At 35.2% G+C, this 18,024-nt stretch overlaps 1 protein-coding gene across 4 annotated transcripts in view; it reads left to right on the top strand.

Moving 5' to 3' along the window:
* Positions 1–3,925, top strand: part of LOC149251374 (Cytidine/deoxycytidylate deaminase family protein) — a 99,734-nt gene extending 95,809 nt beyond the window's left edge. For 3 of the 4 annotated variants that reach the window (XM_089459391.1, XM_089459392.1, XM_089459390.1), the window contains 2 exons: positions 3,222–3,326; positions 3,553–3,925. In XM_089459391.1, coding sequence (XP_089315517.1) covers positions 3,222–3,326; positions 3,553–3,741 — 294 coding nt within the window. In that variant the 3' untranslated portion in view covers positions 3,742–3,925. The remainder of the gene's footprint in view (positions 1–3,221; positions 3,327–3,552) is intronic. The other variant, XM_089459393.1, reaches the window with a different exon arrangement.
* The last annotated feature ends 14,099 nt before the right edge of the window (positions 3,926–18,024 follow it).

Below are 18,024 nucleotides of genomic sequence, written 5' to 3'. Positions count from 1 at the left end.
TCCAAGTGAGAAGAAGGTCCAACATTCCCCTCATTAGGCTCAACATTCACTTGATTTGACTTCATGACCTCCAACAGCGACATAAAGGTGGATGACTTCTTCATTTGGTCCAAACTTTGCTTGCTTTTGTGATTTAAGGTTTAATTTGCTTGCTTTTGGCTTTGATCTTGGTCCATAGGAATGTGCTTCATTTGATGTGACCCTTGTTTTGGTCATAAAAGTGCCACATTACTACTTTGAATCCTTAGGGCTGCTCCATGAGAAGTCGCCCCCCCTTTAATGATGAAAACATGCTTGAAAAGGCACTTTGAGAAGGGTGTTTTGTGTGCTTTGACTTGGAGATGGCTTGGGTTGCCCAAGAGAGTGCAATAGACCTCTTTCCATTCCTTGGAGAGTGTGAAGCATTGGCTCATGAAACGAAATATCATTGTGAATTGTGAGTCTACCATGAAGAATGATGGCCATGGCCAACGAGATGTGCATGCATAAGAAACATGGTTCATGTGGAGAAAAAAAAGGTGTGTTAGGACAATAACAAGATGGTTGTTTTCACCCTTATATAGTGCGATCACCTTTACAGGGCTAACACAACAAGCATTCCCTTAAGTCATGTGTCCTAATATATCCACCTTCATGATACCCAAATACCATCCCACGAAATAAGCATGTCCATCAAGGCAGGGAGTTATCAAAGCCTTTAAACCAAGCACCATGGAGGTGAAACTATGAAGACTGGTCATGACAGTCCACCCAAGAAGAACTAGGATACACTTTTACACTTCATCTCGCATGGCCTATTGGGCCAAAGATTGCACACATTTGGGATTACAAATGGCATGGTCCTTTGTCAAAATTTTTGGGGTTCTCCTGCCAGAAAAGTGGTATCAGCCGCATCAACGCCTCTTGGGGGTAGTGCCCTACTTGAGTTGCATATAAATACACAACAAATCTCATTTTTATTGCATTATCTTGTGGCCTACTTGGTCTTTTATGCCAAAGAGCACCTAAATCTTTGGTGTTTTCTTGTGATTGGAATTTCTTCTTTTATGAGCACTCGTGCATCTTGTGTTTGGAATTTTTCTTTTTGGCACGTTATGGTTCTCTCTCTTTAGTGCACTTGTGACTGGCTTATTGCAGACTTTGTGTTTGCCGTTGGTTCCATTTGATTCTCTTGCTTTCACTTGTTAGCAACTAGTAAATGCAAAGATTGTAATTGCAGCTTGTTTTCATTGCATTGTTATTAAATAATTCCATTTACATTAGTCTAGACTTCAGAGAATGGGTACTGTTGGACCTTGGTTTTCATATCTAAAGAGATATCAACTTCCAGCAATATATCTTAGAAATTTGGAACAGTACATGTCTCTGGAACAGACTAGAGCTTTTGTACACATATTGAACATCGATATTTGTTCGAATATTATCAGCATCCTCCGGGCCCCTCTCACTGATATTGGCAATGTTTTCTCTAATGATTATCCAAGTGGCCAAATATAGAAAAATTACAGACCATCAAGATATCGGGTTGGATGAAAACAAGTCTCCAATTTCTAATCAAGATTAAATTCAGGTTGGCTAGTAAATTTAATCTGGCTGCTTGATCTCTATGGCCCAGTGACTGATTCCTATGAAGATATATGATCTGCAAAAACCAGTTACCCGAGTACTTGGTAGTCCGATGGCTGAAAAGAAACTAGAGTCCCTGATCAAAGACAGTAATCATTGCGTACATTTTAAAGGACTAATTAGAAGCCTGGAGAGTCATTTAAAAATATTATTTAGTCCTTACATTTTCTAACCAAGAGTAAGTTTAGTTTGTTCTCTTGGCCTGTATGTCACATTGATTCATTCCTATTAATATATTACCTGCAAAAACCAGGGTATTTTGCTCTCTAATATCTGGAAAGAACTAGAGTCCCTAGACAATAACGACAGTAATCGCTATGTATATTTAAAATGACAAATTGGAAACATAGAGTTTCTTTGCATTTTCTAGTCAAGATTAAATTTACTATTTAGTTTGTCTGGTTGGCCTCCATGGCACAGTGACTTATTCCTGTGAATATATGTTACCTGCAAAAACCAGGACACATTGGTCTAATGGCTGAAAAGAAACGAGTCATTAGAAAATATGGCAGCAATCAATATGGACATTTGAAAAAAAACTAATTATAAACCTGAAGATGCCTGGTGATGGTAAGCATCTGAATTTTCCTAGACAACAGACATGAACATCGCTGAGAATCCAGCTATAAGCTAACTCCCTCCAAATGGCTGCTGCAGTTGCTAGTCATAATTGAGAAAAAGTGTCCCCCACTCTACTGAATGCCCCAGCCTGACTTCATTTTTGTGATTCTGCATCTCTTTATGTGACAAACACAAGTATCTGGAGGCAGTTCCATTGGAGAATTTTTCTGTGATAATTTGATCCAACAATGCCTTTAATTTACCAGACTCGTAAACCATAAGCTAATTGTGTAAAGATGAAGGAATATTCTTAACCAGCTTACAATCGCATCAATTGAAATATCCCTAGTCTAAGTGCTTCTCAATTCTCCCTGTATATTTTCTGAAAGCCGCATCATTTTTCGAGACGAACAACAGGACTCTCAATTATGCCTTTTTGAGCTCGCCTGAAACCAGGCAGTGCATTTCGATAGATTGACACTGTCCATAATGCCACTCAACAATCACTATCCTCACCAGAGTCAATTATGACAATCATCCAGGCACCTCAGTCCTGCGGAAAGGTTGAACTTGCTACCCTATGGCCTTTATTTCTGTAATTTGATCTGTGTTGAAGGTCATATTTTGCAATGGAAACATAATAGTTTGCTTGTTCCAAATTATTGTTTGTTCTGGGGGATTGATCCTCAGCTGCTGTATATACTTTTCGTTTCTAATGTGGAACAGTTGGGATAATTAAAATCCAGCTTTTGCAGCTTCTCTTTAATTTCCATATGAGAGAAATACTTGTACAATGATTGTAAAGTATATTGATTTAATAGGTGGTCTGATAATTCAGCTCGTTTGTAATCTCTAATTTAAGCTTTTGCACTCTTCCTTTTTCACTATTTTCCCATTTACTCCAGGAATTTCTGTTTTCACTCGAAAGTACATTACCCATTTTAATATTCTTTTTGATGATGGGTTAGTGGGATGGATATTCTACATTACTACCTGTATCAACCAAATGGATTAATTCTATTGTTATTATCCAGGCATGCAACAAACTTGGTCGGATTGAGCTGTCAGACTGTGAAATATTTGCATCTTGTGAACCATGCCCAATGTGCTTTGGAGCTATTCACCTTTCAAGAATCAAGGCATGGTGCATTTTTTATTTTCATGCGTATTTGTAGATAAACGTCAAACTTTGCAGAATGGCACGCAGGTTATTGTTTGATATGTGAAGGTTGCACATGTTTAGTTTGGCGTTCACTTTCACAGTGGAATTGTTACGAACTTTGGATTATACTTCACTCTGCATGTCATGTGCTTTAATGCTGCTATCCATCATATGTAGTAATTGGTATTGGTTTTTTTCTGCAGCGATTGTTATATGGAGCCAAAGCAGAGGCAGCAATTGAAATTGGTTTTGATGATTTCATTGCTGATGCATTAAGGGGTACTGCCTATTACCAGAAAGCTAATTTGGAGATAAAACGAGCTGATGGGCCTGCTGCTGTAATTGCTGAACAAATTTTCCAAAATACCAAGGAAAAATTCAAAATGTACTGATTTATTGCAACCAGTGATTGTCCTTAATGAAATATCATTCATGATGTTACAGTTCTATTGAGTTTGATCCAGAGAGGATTGGCAGCAATTGATTTCCCTAATATGTCATTCTCTGGCTCCATTATTGTGTAATACTCATTCAGTTCTATAATGGACTTGATGTTATTTCCTTCTGATTTGCAAATGTTGGCATTTTGCTATGAATCAATTTATTGTTCCTTCTCCTCTTGCTATTTTCATTTTTTGCAAAATATAATCTAAGATTCATATAGACAGACACACCTTTATGACCACGGAGTCTATATACAAGCCATCAACACCCATACCGTCAAGCATACCGTCAAGTGCACTGTTTGTATGCTGTCATACGTATTTAAGGTGAAACAATACATTATTTGTTGGGTGGAACTTAAGATCAAATTGATTGAGGCTTTTCCAATGGTTTTATTTTGTTTTGTTATATGCATGTCCAGTGGTGGCAGTGCCATGTTTAACAAATAACTTAATAAGCTGTAAGTTATCTTCTGGTTTTATAAAATTGACAACCAGGCTACGCTTTCATCATATATATATATATATTTATATTTAATGTTATTTTGGGTATGTTAATGAGATAAAGGTTAAAAATAAAATGTGTGGGCATTTGTTTTAGTACGTTATTCAATTGCTGAGATTTCAGTTATCTTTGTCTTTTTCACTGCAACAATTATTGCTGCAATATGTGCTTTATCATTCAAAAGAGGTTGTTTTATATAGTCATGACTTCGGGTCTGGTACTGCTGAACATGGAAAGCCTATTTTTGTCATTCCACGGACATTCAGAACAATGAGGCTCACTCAAATTTGAAAATGTTACATTATTTTTTTTTAAGGGACAAACTTCTATTATATTTCAAAACAAATTATACAAAAATGGCCAAGATCTAGACTTAGAGTATTTATCTATTATATACCATGATCTATGGACCAAAATCAGGCCATAGAGTGCTCTACCTTTTCTACCATGTTTATGCCATAGTTTTCAAAACTGGCCCTGTCCAAACTGGAACCTGTAAAACCAGCCAATTGGACTTTGCATGTCATTGAACCGGCCAGTTGACCAGCCCAGAAGGTTGGCTTGTACTAGTAGTACCAGTAGGTTTGGTACCTAGCTGATGCAAATCAGCCCTAACCAGCCAGTCAGATCTCACACCTGTGGGGGAGCCCTAACCAGCCAGTCAGATCTCACTAGTGTGGGGGGGGAGGGGGGTTTGGGACCCATGGTGGTGGCTTTTGAGGTGGTTTTGGAGGAATCCATGGTTGTTTCCCTCCCAAAACAATGCTTAGCCTGTTTGTTTCCTAACTGTTACAAATCGACCCTAAACAGCTGATCAGATTACACACGTGTAGGGGAGTTTGGGACCCACGGTGGTGGTTTTTGAGATTGTTTTGGAGGAAACCACAAGTTGCTTCCGTCCCAAAAAAACCCTCCTTGGCTATAAAACCAACCCTCTCCCTCCTCACCCCTAAACCTAAAAAAAAACCTAACTGAACCCTAGTGAAGCTAGCAATCAATGGTAATGTTAAATTCCAAAAGTAAAAGGATAAAATGGAAAGTCAAAATATTTTTTTTAACATTACAATTTTTTGTCTAAGGATATTTGAGTTGTTCCAACCTGATCAGAGTTCACATGAAGAAAGTACAATTTCATATCCTAAAAATTAAGTAGGCTTGATAGTTTTTAGGATTTTAGGATTGCAACATTTTCATTGAATTATATCATGCATTTATAGGATTGACATTTAATCATGAGCATAAAGCTCTTTATGTGCGTTGATGTTGGTGGTATTCATTGTTGAACTCTTTTTCCATGACTTCAACAAAAATGTACCCTTCATCGAAGCCAATATAATTGGTTAGACATGTTAAACTTTATAAGATTGAGGAGATGAATGCATGACTGAAACAAAAATCATTGTTTAGACAAGTTAAGATTTTTCAATTTATACCATATTAGAAGGTTGAGGAATTTGAGGACTTTGAAGCCTTTGATTTAGATGACGTTTATGTAGCTCTTGTTAATGATACCATTTCTAGTAGTGGTGATGAGTTATCATGTTGATCAATGGTTTATAGTAAGTTAGTGGCCCAATAGCTTGTAGCATGGTTTTTGGACTCTAGAGGCCATTTAGAGCCTCATTGATTTTGTATTTTGTTGTTGATATGTATTGCACTTGGTGCCATTTTGATATATTCATCCTTACATGTTACATAGATAATCAAACTTTGCATATTTTGTCTCTAATGCTTTGAAATCTTAAAATTCATTTTTTTCATTTTTTTTTTGTTCAATCCAATTCCAATTTGAAACCTGATTTGATAGGTTGTAGGTTCAAAGACTGGTTCCAATTTTTACAACTATGATTCATGACAAACATGACATTTCCATACAATATTATTGCCCTTAGGCTTGCAAGCTAAGAACCAAGACAAGGAGGAAAATAAAATAGTGGAAATCCAAAAACAAACTGCTCATTCTTGCTTTTTTAGAGATGAGGGGAACAATAATCATTGCACCTACTTAAGACTTCCATGGCACTGTTTCAACCTTGAAGATTGGTATCTTCATTGTCTTTTAACTCCAAGGCTCTTTCTACCATGGAGGTGCTACTATCTAGTTCACTTGATGCAACACATTCTTCAAGGGGGTGAGTGGTGGGACGAGGATGCGGTCTTCCAAGTAGCATTAGTTTCATTGACCTTGCATCATGTTATTATTTTTCACTTTCATATTGCAATCCATGCATCTCTATAAGCTAGACCTTTTTTGAACCAGCTCGTCCACTTTGTTTTTTGGATACACAATTCTATCTTCCATCCCATCTAGGCACAAATTATCTTCCTTGAGGGCTACCCCTTGCTAGTGATTGACTCTCTTCATTCCTTTGAAGGGCCATTGTGAGCCATAGTTGTAGAGTGCAATGAATTGTCTGTCAAATACTTCTAGTCCCCCTCAACATGAACAAGGTGATATTGAAAAGATATTTTATTGCACTACCATGGGGCCAACTATCTTGGGGACAAGGTGTCCTAGGAAAGGGTTGAAAAATTTGAGGGTTAAAAAGAAAATGTGTAAATAATCCTCAAGGATAAGCAATGCGGTAGTTATTGGAATATTCTCTAACCCCATTTATTAATTCCCTTACTAACTTCATCTTACTTGTTAGATATGGAAAATGATTTTTCTCATGGGAGGTTTTTCAATTGTGCTATACTCTAATGAGATGCACTTTGTACTTACACCAAAGGGTGTAGTCGTTGTACTTCTTTGTCCACATGGATGAGGTTTTTGGTGTCAATATGCTAAAATGTCCACACCATTTGAATACTCATTATCTCACAAGCACTCCCAAAAGGAAAAGTCTCAACCTTACTTTGGAGGGAGCCGAATGATACTATCAAGTGAATCACTACTTGTCACTCTAGTGATTCACTCCTCTCCTTGGACTAGGGGAATCCTAGTTAAGTGGAGAACCCCTAAACGAATGCTAAGCTTGATCATTGGTATAGAAGAAAGACTTAGTCTAGGTTTAGTTTACTCAGACAACTAACTCAACTAGAACATGGAAATCTTAAAACCTAAGGGCAAGAGAACATCTAAAAGTGAATCCAACCAAATTAAATGCTTAAGTTGTCTTGAGTGTGAGTGTTGGTGCGGGTTAAAATTTAAATGAAACATGGATATAAATTTTAGAATGAACATATATGTTTGAAAGGTTGCAAAATGACAATGTTGATCCTCATCCAATAGGTTCGTTGCAAATTAGATTTCAAACATAATTCAATTTAATACAAGAGAAATCATTCACAAACATGAAATTTGAAACAAAGCCTACTAAACACTGAAAGGAATCTTTGGAGTTTGCTCAATATTTCATGGGATTAACCAACAAAAACATGAACTTTTTAGAAATGGAAATAGAACATGCTATGTGTACGATCCATCAAAATACGTTTAGTGAAAATGACAACAACTTCAAATGCTTAACTTGGTGTATTAGTGTTGCAAAGCTAAATGATTACTATCCAACTCAAAACAAGGAGTTCATGACATTAAGAATACACCATGTGTTTATCACACTTGGTGAGAAATATTGCCACAATTTTATGAGTTATCATTCATTATTACACCACATTCACATTTCATAAAATTAACTCATTGATGATCATTAACAAAATTATTGAAATTTTTAGTGTGGTGATTATTTGTGCTGTAGGTATTGAGCGCCATTCAGATCAACCTAATTCAAAATAGTGTGAGATTATTCCAATATTGTTAACTGGTATGCAATTACATTAAGTGTTTATGAACCATGAATTTTCCCAAATTGTATGCAACAACAACAAAGTGATTATTCTCCCCTTGTGTATTAGTGATGCAATTGTCCAACATAAAAAATGAATCCACATTGAAAGTTTAGAGACTTGAGAAAATTAGACACTGAACATGCGACACAAAGTTATAAATTGTGTGCTCGCATTACCATTAACTTTAGTGTGGTGTGGGTTTCATATTTTAAATTCCTTTACTGCAGATAGATTATGTATCATTATGCTCGAAACCAATAACTTTATTCAAGTCCTAGTGTTGCCACATATTAGTAAGGATACCAATAAAAATTGTTGCAATTAGATTTCAAATTGTACCAACAAATAAACCATCTACCGTTATTCAAATGATTTCTAGGGTAAAAACCACTAGTTAGGAGTGCCAAATACTATGTGGAATTGTAACAAATTTGAGTTGTTCCTAGTGGTTCACAATATATCGACATAATTTTTTGCCCTAGTGGTTGAATCATTCCACCATTTAAAACACTAGTTTCATTAATGTGTGAGTTAAGAATATAATGAAATCCAAACTTTGCAATCATTCTAAGATTTGAATTTCTATCATGCATTCAACACAACCAAAGATTTACTATTTGCTCATATTTCATTTAGATCTTGTTAGTCAACAATTAAAATTGTTGGTGCCAATAGGTGGATAGGATTAACCATAAAGAAAAACTAAAATCTCTTTGATTTGGGTTGACCTTCTTCAAATTTTGAAAATTAAAACCTAGGTTCACGTTAGCATCTCAAGTTAAATGAAATATTAATCAAATTTAACTACCCCAACTTGAGAAGGGAAATTGCTTTGGAAAACTATGAGGTAGGAATTTCAACCAACATGGAAAAAACATTGAAAGGTAAAACATTGAAATTTATTTGAGGATGTAAATTAGAAGTTGCCTATTATGGTTCGTGGGTTTTTCCAATATTTTGGTGATGTCTCATTGCTGAAAATGTTGAAGTCTTCTCACACCTATGGCGGTAAGAAGAATATCAACTATGAAAACAATAGGCCTCAAACCTTGAAGGGGGTTAAATCTTTTCAAAGAAATTAAATTAAGGTAATTACAACTATTTCTTTAATCAAATGTGACGTAGAAGAACAAACCTATGAGATATTTATTCTAAGCACATGCAACAATTTAGCTAATGATTAATAAATCAAAGAAACAAAATCAATCTCATACCTCTTTAAAATTCCATCCTCCTCATAGGCACCTTCACCACATCAATGTTGTAGCACTGTTGGTTCTCCTTTAAAACCCAATAAGCACCACTTAAGAGAAATAATAAATATTTGGGACAAAAAGCTCGAAATTCTCCACTTTAATCTCAAAAGACAAATGAAGGGATCAACATCCTTTTATAGGAGAAGAAGGCCCCTAAAACCATCATTACAAAAACCATGTGTTATCATGATACAATGTGCTCAATATGAGTAATATCTAACCACATAACTAACCCCTCTGCACGCGTGGATCTTTGATGGTGCACTTTCCAATTAGTTATCTCTTTTTCATATGCGATGGCTTAATTAGTCAAACACTAGAACACTTCACTCCTTTGGCTAACCAAACTTCTCCTTTCCTAAAGTGTTCAAGGATGGGTCAAAACACTAGTGCCCCCTTCTAAAGTCTCATAAATGCATACACATATTTTTCACATGTGAGAGTTAATAGAACGAGTGTGCCCTCTTTAGAAGCTAAAGTAAATCTCATGCATGAAGGCTTGGTCAAACAATCAAAGAGTCGCTTCTAGAAGTACCAGGAGGTATATGAGGAGAGAGAAAGTCGAGTCCAGTAATTTTTACACATACGAGAGTGACATACTAGCTTAATAATACATCAAAGAAGCTTCGTGTGTGAAAATGGGCTAAAAAAGGGCGACACTCACATGTTTTAGATAAATTTAAGTAAATAATCCATGTGATGCCAAATTTCATGATTCTAATGTGGACACCTCTATGATGATTTGGCATTTATGTTGTCATAGATCCCAAGGTAGGTACATACATCCTTAGGCATCACACATGAAATACAATGTGTGGTGCCTAACTTATAATGATGAATCAAGCTACTAACAAGTTGTTAAACACATAACATAGATAATTTATTTTAACCTTAATAAGATAAGTTAATTTTACCAAATTAGCTAAGTTCAACATGTTGGAACAACCTTACCCTCATTACATGTATCATTTTACTAGGACATAAAGTATTTCCTAAGTCACTTGTTTAGAAATAGGTAACAATGACGAAATTTTATGGAATGAGACATGAAAAACCTTATGAACTAATCCTCAAGGTCATAATAATGATGTGTCATGCCTACCATTGGTTCAACTAGCTCTTTTTTTAGTTAGGAGTCTTTAATTAGTTTTTCACAAAACTTTGCGAGAGAGCCTCTTATTTCTTGTCCCTTTACATTATCTTCCTTCACTTATCCATATTTTTTCTTTAGATATCCCTTTTGCACCAGGACTTTAAGGGGTGGACCTTTTATTGAAACAATAGTGCTTTTTCCTCTTTTTATGCTCTTTACATATTAATGTATTTTGGCTTCATTTGGCTCTGGTTTGCCTTTATTTTTCTTTTATTTTTTTAGTTGACCTTTTTGGGTGACATTTGATAAACAATTCATAAGTAGGAAATGTATTCTATATGAATGAAATGGAAATGCAAGGGAATTGGAGGAAAATTCCAAGTATGAGTATGATGTGGGTACATTCTTCACCTTGCTTCCTAGTAGTCCTTTTGACCTAAGTGAAGACACTTATCGAAAGACAATTATGTTCCCTATGGTAGATGAGGTAAAATAGTAACATCTTTATTTAATTAAGAATGTTAAAAGTTCTCATTTAATGTTTAATGTTTTCACAAATAGGTCATAAACCATCAACACCACTTCTAGGCTAGGAAAACACACATGAAATCATACCAACTGAAAAAGTATCACTATGAAGGATTATTTGCTAGCACATATGTGATAAAAAGTGTAGCTCAAAAGAATTAATATGCCACTGTAGGATCAATCTAGAGAACATACATATGTATGATGGAATCAAGTGGAAAAACATGTTTGAATTTGAGGAGACAAGCATATACCTCATCAAAGAAACAATGTCACAACCCAATGAGAGTGTCTCTAATGTAGTTACCTTGGAACAGAAACACTCCTATTTTCCATTCATACGTTATGGGAGATATTATTTGTAAAAGAGGGTTTTGCAGTGTTTGATTAGACCTTGTCATAAAGATCGAGAGGATAGAGAGATGCTGGAAGGTCTATCCCCTCTTTCCACCTCCCTCCAATAACTATTCATATTTCATCATCATGGAACATGAGCCTAGATTTTGTCATTCCATCACCATGTTACTTTTGAAGGATTTGAGAAATATATTGTAATATTTAGTCAATTTGTTTATCTTAAACATGCGATTTTAGAAGGAACTTCTAAGGTTCTAATCATAATGCAGAAATGTCCTACATAAATTATAGATCCATTATCAAGAGATTCAAGTGGTAAAATTTGCATGAATGTGAATGTGACTTTAGCTAGGTTGTTTATGGTTGTCCCTAAGCTATAGGGGGATTGAGAAACTATTTGGCTTCGAAATTCATAGAGTAGACCACTTTCCCTAACCCCTAGGTTTCCTTTTGAGGATTTGTACACTGATGAGAGGATAGAAGATTTTTGTGCTTTTTCCATGTGATGATATCCTCCTATAATATCTAAGAGATATTAGGAGCATTAGTAGGGCCTGTATTCCATGAGCTTCTTCGAAAATCCCATAAATTTAATCCCATGAGCTAGGAATTTATTTTTGATCAAGTTTTTGAGCATATTTATTTGTTGAAAATTCATAGTGAGGTATTCATTTAAGAGGTCCAAGGTCTTTGATGTTACTCTTTCTATATGGCATTGAAGATATTGGAAAATCACATTGTTGTGAGCAAGCCATGTTTTCCAAGTGATAAATCTTGGAACAAGTCTTCAAATTTTCAGAACTACATTTTTTCCTATAAGGAATTTTGGTTGTAAGAAATATAGGACCTAAGGAAGTCATCTTAGTCTATGGCCCTACTTAAATCAACCAACCCTAATTCCTCAAGAACTATTAACCATTCTTTTGTTGTGAAGATGGAATTTAAAAAGATATGCTTAGTGTTGCATTTTGGCACAACATACATATAGATGGTCCTTAAAATTTAAAATTATAAATATTTTTAACCATTAGAATTTTCAAATGAGCTAAGAGCTAGAGGAAGACATTGAACTTTGGGAGCGAGTTGGGTTTAAATTTGCAAAATAGCTCCATATATCCTTTCTTCATTGAGTAGTTCTCATCTCCCAAACTATTTTGTCTAGTGTCTCTATAAATAACAACCTTCCGTTTGAGATTCTTTATTAAGTGATGGAATTTGGCTCTAAATTCCGAGATAGATCTAGAGTCTGTCAACACTGAATTGACCCTAGTTGAATTCAAGTGTTATCTTTGAGTATTGTGCGTGAATACATTGTAAAGAATATAATATACATAAAATAAATATTAATAATAATAGTAAATTAAAGGAAATAACATAAGTAAAGGATGTAATTCTTTATCTTTGTGATTGGTTGATTCTTATAAGTATAAAGTCACAAGGCCCATTGTATTGATCATCTCATTCATTCATCATCAATTATATAATTATTTGTCTTATATGGATTTTAGTTACCCTTTATTTCTATGTTCAATATTTTTGCATATTGTATAAATCATTGCTTATCCCATTTCTTGGGCACTTCAATTGATTTTTACCTTTAACCACACAAATATTCTATATGTTTATTTGATTTGGGTCTTTGACCACAAACTTGGCCTTTGGCCAATTCATCTTCAGTTCACCACCAATGGCCTTTGGTTATATTTTTTTGAACACATTAAATAATCACTTTATCATAAAAGAACATTTAAACAAACATTAGAACAAAAAAAAAATTGAATTATGAAAAATTCGCTTTTGGGGAAGAATATAATTACTCTTTGAAGAAAGTAAAAAGAGGGACTGTAGTAAAATTATTAGAAGTTCTAGAATGATTATTCCACTAGATTACACCATATATTTTATAGGCTGTCCAAGGACCTATTCATGACACCTTGGGATGACACTAATGAAATTTCTATGTACCAGTTATAGTTCTAGGGGCATGATCATATTGCACATGTTATTTTGGTACTAACCTTATGATTTAACCAACCCTTGGTCAAACAAGGGGGAAGGTGGGGTTCTTATAAGATGACTTGGTAGTGTTATTTATCATGCTCTCTTCCCCATTTTAGTGTATCATATTGATTGGTTATGTTTGTACCAACAATGGAGGCTGCTTTAGCAACATCTCATGTATCTTCATCTTGTTATAGATGCTACTCCATGGTTGATTATTGGTGGAGAAATTTCCTATTAACTTTCTCTTGTGCTCATGATCTTCCCATTAACTGTTCTCACTTGATCGTTGCATGATAGATTCAAGTCATACTCCTAGTTGTTGTGTCTTCTATCTTGGTGGTTTACTTCCTAGTGGTTTACCTAGATATCATTCCCCTTCATTATCTTTCCTTCATTTTGTAGGTAACTTTAATTTTACATGGACATAATCCATATTACACCCATATTCCATCATTTTCTCATTTATGGAATGTGCATGATTTGTTTTATCCATTTTCATATAGTTTTCCTATCATAATTGAACATTCATTTGACATATTTCATTATTTCACATTTTCCATGTGTGAATGTGGCAAAGTGGTTTGGTATATTTTTATTTCCAATTAATGAGTTTGAAACCTAAATTTGAGTGCGAAATTATTGGCTTATTTTATTTTCAGATTCTAAACCTTAATTGAAATCTCATTCTCTAAGTTGCAATTTATTTTTAAAAAAGAAAATAAAATAAAAGAAATAAAGAAACAAAACACTAGTGAATGCAATTGGAAGTTCATGTGATATACAAATTGAGAGTAGTGCTCCTTTTTGGCACACTTGTTGAGACAAGCTAACTTTAAAAAAATATATATTTGTTATTAAGTATTTTTTTTAGCCTTGGCACATATGTTGAGCAGGTGGTTGAACATGCACAACTTTGTTAGGGTGATTTATGCATGCAACCTATCCATGTGTCCACTTTCACATTCATTTTAACTACTTTTCCACTCACTTGCCAAGTCCATCTTCTTGGCACTCACTTACAGGTGGTGTGCTCCACTAGGATGCTCACATAAACATTTGAATAAGTCATGTTCACATTATCTTTTCACCTTGATGAAGGGTATTTGACTTGAAACTAGTGGATCCTTGTTAGTTTGGAATTTTCTTCACATGGTTCAAGATTTTTATGGAGTTACCACATGTATTGCTTATTCCATTAACATGGTCTCACTCTATTATTGGAGTGGTACACCCTCTCTTGGTGGACCATTTGTATTGTTTGGAGATCATTTTATTGTGATTTTATAGAGTCTCATGTTATTATTGGAGTGTGGCACTTGATAGAGGTTTTTATGTATTAATTTTGGAGTGGTTGCAACCAATTTGCACCATTCTCTAGGTTGTACCTTTCCTTTAGAATATTTACTATTGCTTGTGAGATAGACTCTTCTTGGAATGCATCCTAGATCTTTGATCCTTTCATGGAAAGACTATAATATTGTTTTAATGATCAACTAAAGTCCATTATAACATTATTTTATAATTTCTTTGACTCATCAAACATGATCAATAGGATATTATTTTTTGTTATGAGATAGTTGAGCCTAGAACTCTATAATTATGAGGCTACTATCATTATAAAGTGTATTGTTCAGTGAGATTATATTAGAAGACTACATTTTCTTGGAGAAAATATTTTGGAACTCATTTTTTTTGAGTTGTGTGAGGCCATTCTATGAACAACTACTTGTGGATTGGAATTTCATTTTTCCATGTTAAGGGATTGAATTGAGCAATCCAATTAAGATACAACTTCAAGTGGTGGACCTAAACTCGGTGGAGATTTATTCCTTGGTAATTTTGTTTTGCTTGTTTTACATATCTCTCATCTAGTTTCTTCAAATAGTAGCAACTAGACTTAGTCATATTTAGGCAAACAAAAATGTAGGTTTGATTTTGAAATTGATACCTTTAGGATTATTTCCTTGCATAATTTGTATATCTATTTTTCAACTATATAGGATAATTATTGCATGATTTATCATAACCCCTAGATCCCTAGCTATGGATGAAATTAGGATCTTCTCAAGATAGTAGATGATTCCATTGGTCCAAGGATAAGCTAGGCACCAATCTACCCCCTAATCCATCACCAAAAGAAAAGAAAACAAATTTTTTTTCTAGCAATTTTTACTCCCTTTTTGCATTTAAGGCTCTATAATCTACACACACCCTCCATTTCCCGTTTTTCTTAGGTACTATTACCAAGGAATAAACCCATTCAATGTCAGATATGGGATATATAAACCCTGCATTAAGCAATTTTTGAAGTTCTTCTTTGACAATTTCCCTCAAATTGGGATTCATTCATCGCTGGGGTTGACAGATTGGTTGGCAACCCTCCTTGATATAGATGCGATGAGTACATAATTCAGGAGAGATTCCCTTCATATCTGTATAATCCCATGCGAATGCTTCCTTATTTTCACGAAGTAACTTCATTAGTTGCTGTGTTTCAGCATCTGTCAAGTTGGGGTTTATGTTCAATGTCTTGCCAGGTTCGATTTCTACTATTATGCTTTTAGAGGAGATGGTAGTTGATGTTTGAGGTAGATCTTCAGATTTAAGCTTTTCCTGGGTATCAGATTTCAAAATTGTAGTTAACTAATTATGTGTTTCCAAAGTGACCAAGGCGGGTTCACAAATAAAATTATTAATTACTTCATCCTCAGTGGTATCTTTAAGGCTTAAAGCTTGTCCGATAGTCAAAATAGGTTGACTAGCATCATCACCATAGTCCAAACATACAAAATTATCATTATTAATCATAGGTGTGGCATGAGGGTAAAGAGTAAGCTTCTTGGTTTCACATCCATTAGAAATTGTCATTGAACCAGATCTACAGCTGATAAAGGCATCGACTGTGGCCAACCAGGGCCTTCCCAGAATTAGAGGATGTCCCCCCAACTTTGTTTTAGTCTGTAATACCACAAAGTCAGCTGGGTAATTCCAGGATTCAACTGAGATGATTAGGTCTTCAATGACTCCTTCCGGTTTGATTGTAGAATGGTCAGCTAACTCTAGAATGGTTGGTGTCTCTCTGATCACATTCTTCAGCTGTAACAGTTGTGAAGTTTCAAGAGTCATAATATTTATAGCAGCACCTAAATCTACCAGAACTCGTGAAATGATAGTTTTTCCAATTTGTACTGTAACAGTAGGATGGCCAGGATCACCATATTTAATAGGAGGGGATTTACTGGACATCAAGGCAGATAGATCACCCATAACATGAACTGTAAGGGGATCTTTAGCTTTCCTACCGAGTTTCTTAATACAAATATCTCTCATGGTTCTGGCATAAATTGGTACATATCTTAGTGCTTGTAAAAGTGGAATTTTAACATAAAGATTATGTAATTCCCCTAAAAGATTGAAAGCAGGTGGCTCAGGCATTTTAGTCAAAGCTAAACGCTCAGGGAATGGTGGCTCTGCTGTTTCAGCACCCTTATTAGAGGGTGGCTGTACCTCCTTACGTGAATTATTTTTCTCTATCTCTTCTTTATCAGAATCAGAAGAGGTAATATCATCAATAATGGGTTCAACTATTTTCCCAGATCGTAAATGAATATCATTACACTGTGCAGGGAAAATAGGAAGTATAGGCTGGTTCTGAATATCAATAACTTGCACAACTTTATTATTGGGGTTAGGGTTTGGTTGTACAGGTAGCTGGGGTCTCATCATTTGATTATTTGGTGGAGCGCTTGATGGTAGAGGGAGTGGTTGCTGAAACTGAGGAAATTGATTTGGAAACGGGAGTTGTTGACCCCTCCAGTTTGGAATCCATTGATTAAAGTAAGATTTTTGTTATGGGGGCCAAGGAGTCCACATTGCTGGGTCTACAAAGGGAGGGTTTGTTTGTTGCATGGGTGGGTAATTCATTTGATTGAAGGGCGGGTATTGCATCTGGTTAAAGGGAGGGTAATTTGCTTGATTAAAAGAAGGATAATTGTTCCAACGATTAGAAGATGTAAATGGCATATTAGAGTTCATACCTTGTCCCCGTGGTTGCCATTGCCTTCTTTGTGTCAGCAGATAGACTTCTTCAGCTTCTTATTTGGTTGGTTGCAATGTTGCTTTTATTCCTGGTAAAGAAGGACATTGTTGTGTTTCATGATTCCTCTCACAAAGGGTACAAATTGGCACTTTGTCTAATGGGCATTCCCTTAGTGGGTGTTTATATTTGCATTTGGAACAAAAGATAGCCAAAGCAGCTTCTGCTTCTGCTTGTTTCTTCTTAACCTGCAAGGTGTCAATCTATGAAGCAAAAGAACTTAACATTTTAGTTTTAAATTCCTCAAATAAATTACCTATTTCAGCTCTTTTTGCTTCTCCACTGGCTGATTTTTGAACTCTTGAATATGTATTATCCTTGCTGTTTGATATATTCCTTGTAGCTCCTCTTGAACATCTTTTGCAGAGGTTAACAATTTCATCATATGATTCTTTAGATATGTACCCTTTACCAAGCATATTTAACATATCTAGACAATCATCCATCACCCCTTTCAATAATATTGTTTTAAGAATATCTTTACTTACATCGAGATGATTGGATCTCTGCAGATTATATTGTAGCCTTTCCACAAAGTCCTCTAGATTTTCGTCCTCCTTTTGTACCATATTAAGTAGTTCCTCCCTTTTTTCTCTCGTCC

Source organism: Pinus tabuliformis, chromosome 7, assembly GCF_031772625.1.
Source record: "Pinus tabuliformis cultivar Carrire ecotype Pingquan chromosome 7, CPIR1, whole genome shotgun sequence".
In the NCBI taxonomy this organism is placed as follows: Eukaryota; Viridiplantae; Streptophyta; class Pinopsida; order Pinales; family Pinaceae; genus Pinus; species Pinus tabuliformis.
The sequence above is the reverse complement of the archived record's forward strand: the minus strand, read 5'-3'. Positions and strand labels throughout refer to the sequence as shown.